General features: G+C 40.9%; 1 protein-coding gene and 1 pseudogene across 9 annotated transcripts in view; both read right to left on the reverse strand.

Moving 5' to 3' along the window:
• ARHGEF3 (Rho guanine nucleotide exchange factor 3) overlaps positions 1-13181 on the reverse strand; it is a 116309-nt gene that overhangs the window by 28938 nt on the left and 74190 nt on the right. For 2 of the 9 annotated variants that reach the window (XR_015948244.1, XR_015948243.1), the window contains exon 3: positions 1-13181. This exon is cut by the window's right edge and continues 16323 nt beyond it. The exons of 5 other annotated variants lie outside the window; for them this stretch is intronic. Coding sequence is in view for 2 of the 4 variants with exons in the window: in XM_088662262.1 (XP_088518388.1) it covers positions 1-96 (96 nt within the window). In the remaining 2 variants the exon portion in view is untranslated. 2 more of the 9 variants (XM_088662262.1, XM_035106367.3) reach the window with 2 other exon arrangements.
• LOC148686931 (U4 spliceosomal RNA) lies at positions 5524-5592 on the reverse strand (annotated as a pseudogene).

The raw sequence follows: 13181 nt of genomic DNA on the forward strand, positions 1-13181 counted from the left end.
CTCTGTTTCTCTTGTTGAGATGCTCGCTGTCTGTACTTCCAGTCCACAGTTTGCTCTTTTGACTGTGAGATAAAATGGATAATCCTTTGCCACCATTGTGGCTGAAGGAGCAGCAGTTTCGGATGTCACAGCTGATTCTGTTGGTCTACCAGCTATGACAGCAAAACCAAGTCTTCCCTCTGCAGCCTCTCTCTGGCATGCAGCTGCTGGGGAAATCAAAGTGTGCTCCTGTTGCTGTGCTAGGCTTCTGATAGCATTATCTAAGGCAGCTCTTGTGCTCCACTGAAACAGGAAGCAGAAAAGCTCTTGAGTATGTCAAGCAAGTGTAACTGAATATTGCTCACTACTGAGACCCGCCCACTGACAACAGGATGGGAGGAGAGTGGGCAAGATCAGTACAGACCAGCAGAACACAGCAAATTACTGAAAACTCGTTCAGAAACCAATGGGGAAACATCTGACTAAAGCTCGGGGTACTATTTTCAAAAGGGTGGAAGCAGGAAACTGTGTTCACAGTTCTTGCCTTTCCAAAAAGTGCTATTTGATTGCTGGCTATTTGTCAGCAAAATTGAAAGATGCATTTGACATTGCCACATGAAAGAAAACCACACTTTTTAGCATTTTGCTTACCTAGCTATATGAATCTGTCCCACATCCTGCATCACTACTGTGCCCTCCTTGCCTTGCAAATTTTGTGCTGGGAAGTTAATATTCCTTTTAAAGAAACATTCAGATATGGAGTTCCCCCACCTGAAATAGTACACTTCTATAAAGGCTGCACCAATGGCCTTTTGAGCACGCAGTTCATTTTCTGTATGTTAAGAGTGTAAGATGAGGATGATATTTATTTATGAGTGTGTAGAGAAGCTACCAACATGAGTTTGACCAAACTGCGGGAGGCAGTGGAAGACAGGAGTGCCTGGCGTGCTATGGTCCATGGGGTCACGAAGAGTCGGACACGACTAAACAACAACAACAAGAGATATTAAACTTCATTACTTTTATGCCCGTTAAGTAACATCATTGTCTGAACTGTACTTATCAAATTTGTGCTTTTCTAGAAAAAGCAAGTAAATGTTAACCTTTACTAAATGCTATGCTTTGAACTGTTATTATTAGTTTGCCTTTTCCCATTTGGCAGAACAAAGGTTTGTTTTGAGAGACTAATGTTAGCCTCAGTTATTAGGCAGAGAGCTGCCCCCTTTTCTTTTTCATCTCCTCTTAAGAGACAGGTTTTCCAAAAGACAGAAAAGCAGAATAAGTGCTGTGATGCCCTCTTAATGAAAGAGAAATAAGAGAACTCAACAACAGTAAGTGTCTGTGGTGCAGAGAAAAGGAAACTGTGACTAAGAAGAAACAGAAAAAGGAAGGTTGATATTTAAAAATCACTTCCAGGGGAAGACAAATGCAACCTTCCATGTATTACTTAATTAGAAAAACTGTCAGTGGTGCAAACATTTTAAAATGAAAACCAAATAACTGTTACAAAACTAGATCTTTATGTTGTTTTTGCAGGCTCAAAACAACATTTTATTTATAAAAACCATTATAAGTAACTACAGTGGTACCTCTACTTACAAATTTAATGCGTTCCGAATGCACATTTGTAAGTTGAAAAAAATTGTAAGTCGAATCCCATAGGAATGCATTGGGAGAAAAAATTCGTAAGTATAAGCAACCCTATCTAAAAATTCGTAAGTAGAAAAAATCCTATCTAAATCACATCCAAGATGGCGGACGGAGCTCTATTCGTAAGTAGAAACATTCGTAAGTAGAGTTATTTGTAAGTAGAGGTACCACTGTATTCATTTTTTAAAATCACACCCTGGGAACAGCGTCACCTGGCTGGCTAAACCAGGTGAGGGCAGCCGATGGGTCTCAAACCCTCAGGGAGTTAGGGACTTCCCCTCATGTGACAACAGTCTCCAGAGGATTGAGCCGATGAGATCAATAGTGGGTCAAACGGTCAACAAGGCAGTTTCTGCACATGCTGTGGAGGGAAGTGAGGGGCAGATGGGGCCCATCAACTTGGGAAGGTAGCCCATCTAGGAGAAGGAGAAATCTGATCCTAAACATCCATTGCCTTGTGTGACATCTTCGGGAGAATAAAATGCTGAGGAGGAAACCCTACACAAAAGTGGAATGGAGTCCCAAAGATGGTTGGATGGCGCCTTGTATGCCTTCTTCCTTCAACTCCTGCAGCCAAGCTGGTGCCAAACGTATTGCTCTGCTTTTCTTTGGACCACATCAGCGGGGGGGGGGGGGGGCTTGTCATCTGGGTGGCCCACAGTGCCCAGGCTTGTGCCTTGGGAAGGTCACTTCAGTGCTGCTAATGCATCAGTTTGATTTTACCCCCCGAGGCCCCCTGAGAAACATAGCCACAGGTTACAGCCCTAAGGAAACTTCCTAAAAATTCAGTCCCACTAAACCAGGTGAGATTTAATTCCAAGATTTGCTGTTTAGGATTAGGCAGCACATGTTCAGGCACATAGGACCTTCTGGCGGTTCCCTCATTGCGAGAAGCCAAGTTGCAGGGAACCAGGCAGAGGGCCTTCTCGGTGGTGGCGAGAAGCTACCAGATTTTTAGAAGACATCTGAAGGCAGCCCTGTTTAGGGAGGCTTTTAATGTTTAATAGATTATTTTATTTCATTTTTCTGTTGTACGCCGCCCAGAGTGGCTGGGGAAACCCAGCCAGATGGGCAGGGTATAAATAATAAATTATTATTATTATTATTATTATTATTATTATTATTATTATTATTATTATAGCTCTTTCACTGGACAAATGTTTTAGGAAGCCAAAATCAATTGAGCTCAACTGCCTGCACCAAATGAATTAAACACACTACAGACCAGAGAAGGGGCAGAGAGTACTTATTTATCAGGTTTTGTAGTTCAAACCATAATCGTGTAACCACATCAAGAGAGTGTCAAAATAACTTGTGACTTCTGAGAAAACCCCTTACGGAAACTTTAAAAAACCCATCTCACTGCGAATATTCAAGTATTCCAAGCCAATACAAATTTCAAAAGAACCGAAGAGATTATGGAGATAGATACACCATGTATATGAATGAACCCATGCACCCCATTCAACATTACTAAAAGTGCAATTATTTTTTCCCAAAGAACAGCACAGGAAGCCTGGATCACAATCTGTTCACTTATACAAAGTGGGATATATAAAGTCTTGCACATTCTAACTAAAATGACCATTCAGGGTCATGCCAAAGGAGATCATTATAAGTCTCCAGTGACCCATATGTTTCATTCCACCAAGGTAAAGAGTGCCCTTTCAGGGAGTGACACATGAGGGCATATGATAAAGGCAGTGAATTATAACCTATACGCCAAATACATTTCTTGCAACAAAGAAAAATGTCAATGGACTAAACAACCTCACAACAAAATCTGAACAATTCAATAAAGACAGGTTGCTGGGCTCCAGCCACACTGGGCACAGGTCACCTTCCTAACCCTACTCATATTGCAAAAATATGCCAAGGTAAGTATCTTTTTTATTAATATAACAGAGTTAATAAAGCAATTCTGAAGGGAAAACAAGAAAAACCCTGCCTGTAGATATCAGACAGACACCTTCACTTTACTCTTTTCAGTACTTGCTTAATACACTTTTGTTTAGATAAGCTTATCCAGACACGTAGATGCCGGTGTATTTTACTTTCTTTCACGGTTAATTTTGATTACTTTTAAATGTTTTCAGCTATTTTTATTGATAATTTTAGTATTTCCTGCAAATTCTACTATCAAGTGCTGTATACATTTTGTTATAATCAATTAACAAAGTAATACTCTGTCTGAATACAAGTTCTACATTCAGAATTCATTTTAGAGTAATACTTCTCCCTATCCAGATATCTACAGGATGAACAGAGTGATTTGGCAACAAAACCACATTTTCAGTAAGATCAGGATTTTCAAGGAATCAGAGTGATGTAGTACCCATTAAACAAACACAGGATATCCTATACTTAAAGCACCTCAAACACCTGCCTAGTGCCCCCTTTGCTCCCACATAGTTTTTGTAAATCTGCAATGAAAATCTACACTTTCTCTGGACAGCTTATACTGTACCACTACTAAACTGCTTTTCTAGCTTTAAAAAAATCCTAACACAAAATCATGGGCCTACCACTCTATAGCTCAAAACTCTTTATTTATTTCTTTCCTATACTGAGCAGGCAGAGTATTCACTACTGTCTATCCTGTTCTCTGTGGCATGCAGGTGATTTCCTCATTCAACCCCCAGTTCTGTTCTCATTTTACTCCTCCTCCCTTTGATCCTAACAGCCAGGGTCTTCTAGCGTGTCTGACTGTACAGCAATATAGATGGAATAGTATTTATTTATTACATCAATATCCTCCAAGGAGATCAACACGGTATACACGGTTCTCCCACTTTTCATTTTATCTTCACAGCAACCCTACTGAACCCTACTGCAGGATAGGTTAGACTGAGAGACAGTGACTGGCCCAAGAACAACCAGTGACCTTCATGGCTAAGTGGACGTTTGAATCCCGGTCCCCTGGCTCAGTTGTTCCCTAATTGAGCATAGATCTTCCCCCCAGCTTCCATAGTTTCCATAACCCCATAGTTGCTATGGTATTTCAGGGGAATGCAAACATGAGTAGCAGGAGGGGGAAAGGAAATGTTCCCTACTGACATATTTTGCTACATAGTGTAAAGAATGCATAGGTTTATACTTCATTGCCCTTTGTAACTGAAATTCATATGCTCTATATATTTTCATTTGAAGATGCATTGTGAAACAACTTCCTTTGGGAGACATACTTCTGTGTTTAGCACATAGCTGCCAAGTTTTCGCTTTTCTCGCAAGGAAGCCTATTCAGCATAAGGGGAAATCCCTGTAAAAAAGGGATAACTTGGCAGCTATGGTTTAGCATGAAGACAATACAGAACTGCTGGACCACACAGTCTTGGATATTGTTTTAGGGTCGCCATACGTTGGAAAAACTGCTTGGTTTTGTGATTTTGCCAAAAAGGCTCCCCAGCCAAAAATAACTCACCCAACTGACAAACACTAACAATCGCAAGCAACACACGCCAAATTGCCGAAGCAGAGGCCAATCCAAAGCAGCACTTGCCACATCCGCTAATAACCCATACAATTGACAAAGTAGCAGCCAATAAAAAGCAGCCATTGCAGCAGACACTATTCACCCACCCAATCACAAGATCCTGCTCATGGCTGCAACCAATTGCTCGTCCTCCCTCTGCAGTACCCATGTATAAGACACACACCCCCATTTTAAACATTATTTTTGAGTAAAAAAACCTCGTCTTATACACGGAAAAGTACGGTGTTTCAGGTTTGGCCTTCATCTCACTGCTATAATGACTGATAACCCACTGAGATCATAACAGGCAACTTGAGGCTTCCCCTCCCACTTAGCACTACAGCAATACAAACTACAGTACATGGTGATCCTTCACTAAGGAACTCACCAGGTGTGGTGGGACAAGGCTAAATAGTCCCTTCAGTTTCAATTAGCAATAATCGCGCCTCGGATTAACCTCATTGGCTACGATACTGCCACTGCGCAAAGCTAAATAAATAGTCCCTTCAGAAGTTACATTTTTAGTTAATAATTATCTGCACAATATACTTTTTATTTGGATTTTTTTTATTTTTGTTGCAAACTTTCATTCCAAAGTAAATTCCCAACCCAGTATTAAAATTTCCCCAAAGGGCACTTTCAAAAAAGAACTTTTTGGAAATTAACTGTACCCAAACCAACTGCTGTTCATCATGTTTCCTTCCAGATCATGACAACCAATTTTAGAACAATATATATAACAAAAACACCTTCTAATGAGTCAGATTCATGTTGTTTCTGATCAAAAACTGATTTGCAAGAGAATCCTAAAGCAAAGCAATTTCTCAGCACTGATAATTGGCATTTTGAGAATAAAACAGAGGTACTACTGCTAAGCTACTACCTCTTCCTAAAACCCACAGCTATTCCCTGTATTTATACTAAAAACAATGTACAGTATAAATATAGAGGTTGAGTATCTGCGGACAGGCAAACACCCAGCCAGTGTGAGCTGGCATCATTTCCCAAAAGCAAGTGTATATCACACCAACGGCTGCATCTTGCCAAACCTCACAACTTCTTTCTCTCTCGTTGGCATGATCACAACCCTCCCACAAGCAGGTGGGGTGTCCAGTAGCTAGTAGTCACCAACTAGTAGCCACCAGCCATCAAAAGCAGTCAAGCAGAATGGAAATCTAGAGCAATAGTCATCTCCTGACTTTCCTTGGCCATAATCATACTTGTGGGTTGAATGAGATCCAGTTGCTCATCTCTACCCCAGAGGACCTGCTGCCTAGCAACTGCATGCAAGGGAAGATCTCTTCCACCATCAGCTGAGCAAGTTCCTGCTGTTTAGCCCTACTCCCATTTGGTGGGAGCTGCTGCTTTGTATGGTACCAGGAAAGGAAAAGAATAATCCTGGTTCCATAGGAACACCATGTAATTTATCTTCCTCCACTAGATTAGGAAGTGATTTTATTTTAAGAATATTTCATAAGCTGCTTTAACAGCCTCAGAAAGTTATAAAGTGGGATATAAGTATTTGAAATACATACATACATATGAGATACTTGTCATATATAATTTAAAATATAATTAAAAATCAAAATGAATTAGCAAATACAGACATTTAAAGATCTCAAGTACAAGCTAGAAAAAGGAAATGAAAGGAGGACACCAACCTCCATATTGAGATATTGTATTGTGGTTTCATGCATAGCATACTGAGAAATTCCTCTAACATTGTTTTGGGGCACTCATTTTCATTGTGCATCATTAGATTTCCAAAACTTTTTTTTATTTGCCAAAATTGACCCTGTTAACATAAAGCCCAGGTTAACATGTCATTCTAAACCAAACCTTGGCTTAGGGCCCTTACTGGGAAACCCAGCGGGCGGGGTATATATAAAAAACTGTTGTTGTTATTGTTATTGTTATTGTTATTATTTACTGAGGCTGCATTTTAAAGGAAGTTATTGACACAATAATAGTGAATTAGTGGTGGATTTATTCTGTTTTACTTTGTTCTGTGACCCCATAATATTCTGCTGAAATCGTTCCCCCAAGTCCAGAAAACCCTGAATACAACAACAGGTTGCAGTCCTGTGTATGTTGTTCTCAGAATGATCCCAAGCAATAAACCTTAGTTGAGAACCAGGGGAAAACACCAGGCTCTTATCAACCCACATTGTTATTTTGGTGGCTATGCCTAAAAACCAAAATCACTGTGAGGCATATAACAAATATAGCACTCCATATTAATTTAAGAATATGGATGTTAATCACATGTGACAGCAACACCGCTACTTCATTCCTTATTTTGCCAAATAAGTTATTTCTCTGCCGGCGCCCAACTGATCAAAGCATAAGATGCTGATATAATGAACTGTAATTGCAACAGACTATCACAATGCATATTTTGTTCTGGAAAGTGATTACAATAGGAACCAAGTAGCATACATTATGAAAATATATTGGTGTTTAATTGTGTAGGTGCTGTGGACCTCATGGTATCTGAATCTGCAAATCATTCATCTGTTTTTCTGATGTTACTGAAACAAAGAATACATGTAATTCATGTACCTAATGGTGATTCACATTTACATACCTAATGGCTCAAGATTTAGCTATGTTTAATAATCTGCAAATTTTGTCAAGAAGATTGGAAATAGTTGTTTCTGTAGAGCGTGGTCTAGACAGTACAATTACCATGCTCAAATTAGGAGCCAGATTCCCATGTCAACTATAAGGGTCCCTCTAGCAAGGCTCCCACAGCTGCCCAATGACCTGTGCTGTAAAAAGAGCCAGGGGGCTGATCTTTTACTACGTCTTTCCCCCCTCCTCTCTGATGGCATGGATGGCACCCCAGATGAGGTAGGCTCCAGGACAAATAGAGCAATACTACTTTGCTTCAGAACTCAAGCAAGAGCCAATCAAGAACTTCATGCACAGAGGAATTGCCCTTAGAGGTAGGACAGCTGGTCGGTTATGATGCCTTGGGGCAGAAGGGACTGCTGTAGCTCTGGTGATGCATCTAGTGGGAGCCAATACTTACCTTGTGGATATAACAGGAACTATTTGTCTGTAATCTGGCAGCTTTAATTCACTCTGGAGAGGCAGATTAAATCAAAGGGTGGAGGGGGAAATCTCTAGTTTACCCCTAAGAATAAATCTGAATTACAAATTGAAGCAGACAGAAAAGAGAGTGACTTAGAATTTTCAGAATTTTAAAAACACGCACAGAGATATAGATACAAATCTACTTAAACAGGGTGTAAATTATTAAATAAATATATGATGCATAACATTTATGACTACTGTATTGCATTTTATTTCACTCCTCCAGGTTCAACAGATCATCCAATTCATCTTGCATAACTTATTGGGTCTCTTTGTTATCAATATTGCCTCTTAACTTAATGTTATCTATATATTCCCCACACCCTGTCAATACTCTTCTACTCCACACTATTTTAAGAGCAATTTCTGAACAGCTCCGCTATTTACCTCTCTCCATAGTAGCCATCGTTGTAGTTTACCCTCTTACTCTTATTTTCAGTCATTACAAAATGGGAACAAACAGTTAATCTGTCACAACTTTTTACTAAAAGGAATGGAAATTTTCCTAATAAAAGCAGATGGAGAGCGCCCCATTTCAAAAGTACTGCCTGAAGCAAGATCAAGTCCAGTCTGCTATGCAGTGAAAGGGAAAAACCCTTTTCAAAGAACATCCAAGGAAAGAGACGTTCAAAAGGAGCAGAAAGAATTTTAAAAGCATGTTTCCTTGTTTTGAAATTCATTTCTAAAAAGTAGAAGCTAGATAGCCAACCAAATGCTAACAACAGAAGTCACAGTAAAGAGGTGGTAGGAACTTATTTGCTGGCTACTTTATGGCAATTACTCATCTCTTCCTTTTGTTTTCCTCTTCCTCTTCCTAGCCAAAGGAAGCATCAATCCCCTAGATCATATTTCAATTACATTAAAATTCATTACCTCATTCCACTACGTAACTGGTAAGAATGTAAGAATAGCCCTGCAGGATCAGGCCAATGGCCCATCTAGTCCAACATCCTGTTCTTACAGTAACCAACCAGATGCCACACAATCATTTTGGTTCTTCTTTTCCAAAGCTTTTCTAACTCTACAGTAGCATTTCTGAGATTCAGCAACCAGAACTGAATGCAGTATTCAAACTACGATTTCAACAAAAGATTTGCATGGTGATACTTGGCAGTTCTATTTTCAATCCCTTTCCTAATGATCTCCAACATGGAATTCCCCCTTTTCACAGCTACTGGACATTCCACACTTTATTATTTCCAACATTCATATTGGCTTTCTGTCCATATTTGAAAGTTCAAAGCAGAAAGTTATTGGATGGATAAATTAAGAGGGGGGATGCAGCATGTGACCATCTAGGCCTGTAATGCTATTTGCATCAGGGGAGCAGCAAGCAAGAGTAACTAGGCTACATGCATTAGCACACTGTTTGTGTCCCCTATGACTTTTAACAATAATTTTATAGTTGGTTGATTTTTGCTTTGTTTTGTTTTTAGAGCTTGTGGGCTGGATTCAAGTACCCCATTCCCATTAGCTGAAGCTGGCATGAGGACTCCTGTCAGTGCAATGGGCTCCCCCCACCTTCTCCCTATGTGCCTCCTCCAGATACACTCGGAGAGTCAGGAGAACCACCAGAACACTGCCAGGAGTGGGGGGTGGGAGAGACAGACAATGATGTCTTATTCTGTTTTTTATCTTCTACCTCATTTCAATGTCTTTAAGCTGTGAAGTGGTCCATAAATATGTTAAATAAAAATAATATTGTGGTTTTTGAGTTCTCATCTTACTTCCCGTCATTTTCTCCTCATTTATTCTTTTATTTTATCCTTATTTTTATCCCTTATTCCTCTCTCTCCTTTGTTCCTCAAGTACGGTCCACAGTCATGCCATACCACTTCTCCCTTTACAACACTGTACAAAATTTGGCCCTCCCTTGCCAAATTTCCGGTTTGTGCCCTGATAATCTCTTGCCTTGACTACTGCACCCTTCTCTCACACCCATATTATCCATTACTTTCATACCAAGGTCATTTACCTCTCTCTTTGCTCTGAGCATGTAAAAGCCCTCCTTAATTCCTCACACCAAGTTCTTGTCAGCTCCTCGATCCAAGTCCATTTCCTTGTCCTTACATTTAGATCCTTCGAAGCACTTGGCTTCCCCTTTCCTCTCTTTTATATTTAAGTTTGTTATATCCAGATACAATGCTGCTCATGACTTTCATGCCACCAACTTCATCCATCCAAAGATCTGTTCCCTGAAATGATGCTCACCTAATAATTAGAGCAGCGTTTCTCAACCGCTGTTCCGCGGCACAGTAGTGTGCCGCGAGACGCTGGCTGGTGTGCCGCGACGTGCGGTGAGGAGAAGGGCGATTGTCGCCCGCAATGCACCAGGGTGCCGGGCTGCCAGGGGCGCCGAGCCGCTGCGCCCGCGGCAGTCGCCCGGCGTCTGCGGCAGTTGCGCCCGACTCCCGAGTCGTGCGGCGCCTGAGGCGCCCGTCATCACAGCCGCGCTGTGTGGGAGGGGGCAGGGGCTGACGCTGACGCTCCTGGCGTTCGGGAGTCCTTTGCGCATGCGCAAAGCGCAGCTGTGGACTCCGGCGGTTTCTCCCGAACGTCGGGAGTCGTCCGGCACCCTCCAGACGGCCGCAAGGCGCCCGCCAGAGTCCGCGCTGTGTGGGAGGGGGCAGGGATGACGCTCTCATGGTCTCCCGACTCTGCCAGCCAGGTCTCCTTCTCCCGACGTTGGCAGCCCGGCGCAGCTCACGGGGCGCCCAGGGGCCGTCAAGGCAGGTGCTCGGCTCCCGCCGGCGGCCCTTCTCCCGCCATGGCTGCCGCCGCGCACCCGGCTGGGATCCAAGCAGGCGGCCGCGGGGCGGGTGTGTCGCTGGGTCCGCTCCTCCTCCTCCTCCTCCCTCGGCGGGGCTCTGAACTCCGTGTAGGTGTGTTTAAACTTTTATTGATGAAAAGTAAACTCTTCAGCATAAGTCTGTCATGATATTAACACATATTTTCATTTTAGGCAGGCTAAATCATTTCGATTAATGACACAGCACTTCCTGTCGAGAATCCCAGCAAAACAATTTTGCATAGGTGTACGCCACACATTTCATTAAAGTGCACATCCAGGGAATTCCCCCCCCCCCAAATAAAACCCCATTTATTGAGTACATAATCATAAAAGGACATCATTTTTATTCATCAAACTAATGAAACAAAAGCTTCACTATTTCTTTTAAATTAACAACCAAACTTTAAAAATACAATCTTAAGTGAGACACAAATTACTATCTTTTTGGCAAGTGTTTCTTACAGTCATAATTATATAGTCAATATAGGGCGGGACAGAGTTAATTTTTTTAACTTTTTTAATGGTGGTGTGCCTCGAGATTTTTTTCATGGAACAAGTGTGCCTTGGCCCAAAAAAGGTTGAGAAACACTGAATTAGAGGCACCGAAGCCCTACCTAGGAAAGGTGGCAATGCTATCCACAATCTTCACTTTCCATTCTGTGGTTGGTTTCTGAAAAAGCCTCTTTTCTTTGGGCTGAATAAATGGATCTTGGAAAGGGATTCTTGTTGCAACTACAGTACTAACTAAATTAACATTAATTGCTTCTTTTTGTCATATCAGCAAAACCATGCTAAAAAAGACAACAGTACTACATGTTAAACCACAGATATGCCCTGAAAATTATGTCAATTTTAGTTCAGTTCTCTGATGACAGTAGAGTTTGGCAGAAGAAAGCAAATGCAAAACTGCATCAATGAGGCTTTCCCTCCTTGATAAATATGCAAGAATTATTATTGGTTTTGTCCAGTAGTTAACATATAATGGGGAGAAATAAAGAGGCCTTTGCATAGTCTTGATCTCTTTTCATATTTTCATGTGGATAACATGGTTCATGTTAACTACTGAATTATCTGACAGGCCTGACTTTGAAAAAGGTTATATATTGAATGTCAACCCTGAGGTTATATAGAAAATTGATTAAAGCACTCTGTTTTTCCATATAAAATGAAAATGCATTCCCTGCTTTTTAAATATACTAGATTTTAGCTTCATGAATTGTTTACAAATGTCACATGCTTACATCATATATCTAACCTTGCTGTTCCTTGAGTCAAACATTCCGCTCCTTAAAAGGCCAGGGATACATCTTTGTTCTCTTGTTGGGCTGTTTTGTTTTGTTTTTTAAAAAACAAACCTCTCAAGAAGAATACATTGGTTTAACACAGACACATGCAAAACAGTTCCTTCCTCCTCAAGCGGTTAAAACTGGCCACAATTACAAAGTAGGAAATAACGAGAAGTTCCTGAAGGATAAGGAAAATGTGGCCTTTAGATTTAATTCAAAGGTGTTGCTTCTTCCTTTTGAATATAATTGTATATATTTTATCTTCCCCAAACTGGAAATTTAGGAATAGAAGAACTAATATCAGCATACACTATTCTCTCATTTTCTTTCATATTTATTTAAATCGAAAATATCTAAAGTCAATAAAGCCTTATCATAAATACAACAAAGTCTGCACAGTTTTTTCAGGCAAGATCCATTGGCTGACAAATCCACAATTTTATTTAACCCAGCATTGTTGAGTATAGTAATCAGTTGAAATGAGATGTAGTGGTAGAGGCTAAGTTGTTCTGCCAACACAATCATGAAGAAATCTAAAATTGTTCCTCCAGACCATTAGCAATCCCCATGTCTCCCTAAGCATACCAAGACACCATGATAACAAACACTCGAGTACCTGCTATCTGCACCTTTAATATCTGCACCTGATGCATAGCCAGGATTCCTGTCTGTGCATTCTGTCCCAACACCTTGTGCAATTGTTGCTTGGAAAGATAGGAAATGTTGGGGAGAAAATGAGTGACACAGAAAGGGAAAGTATAAAGCACTCCCACCCCTGTGACACACACACTTGTCTGTCCACTGTTTATTTCAGTCCAAGCAACTGATTGAAAACACCACAATGGAAATTTACACATAACTCTGTAAAAGACGTGGCTTGGCTGTAAGTCTCCACTTGACACAA

Source organism: Zootoca vivipara, chromosome 2 (genome assembly GCF_965207765.1).
Source record: "Zootoca vivipara chromosome 2, rZooViv2.hap1.1, whole genome shotgun sequence".
Taxonomy (NCBI): Eukaryota; Metazoa; Chordata; class Lepidosauria; order Squamata; family Lacertidae; genus Zootoca; species Zootoca vivipara.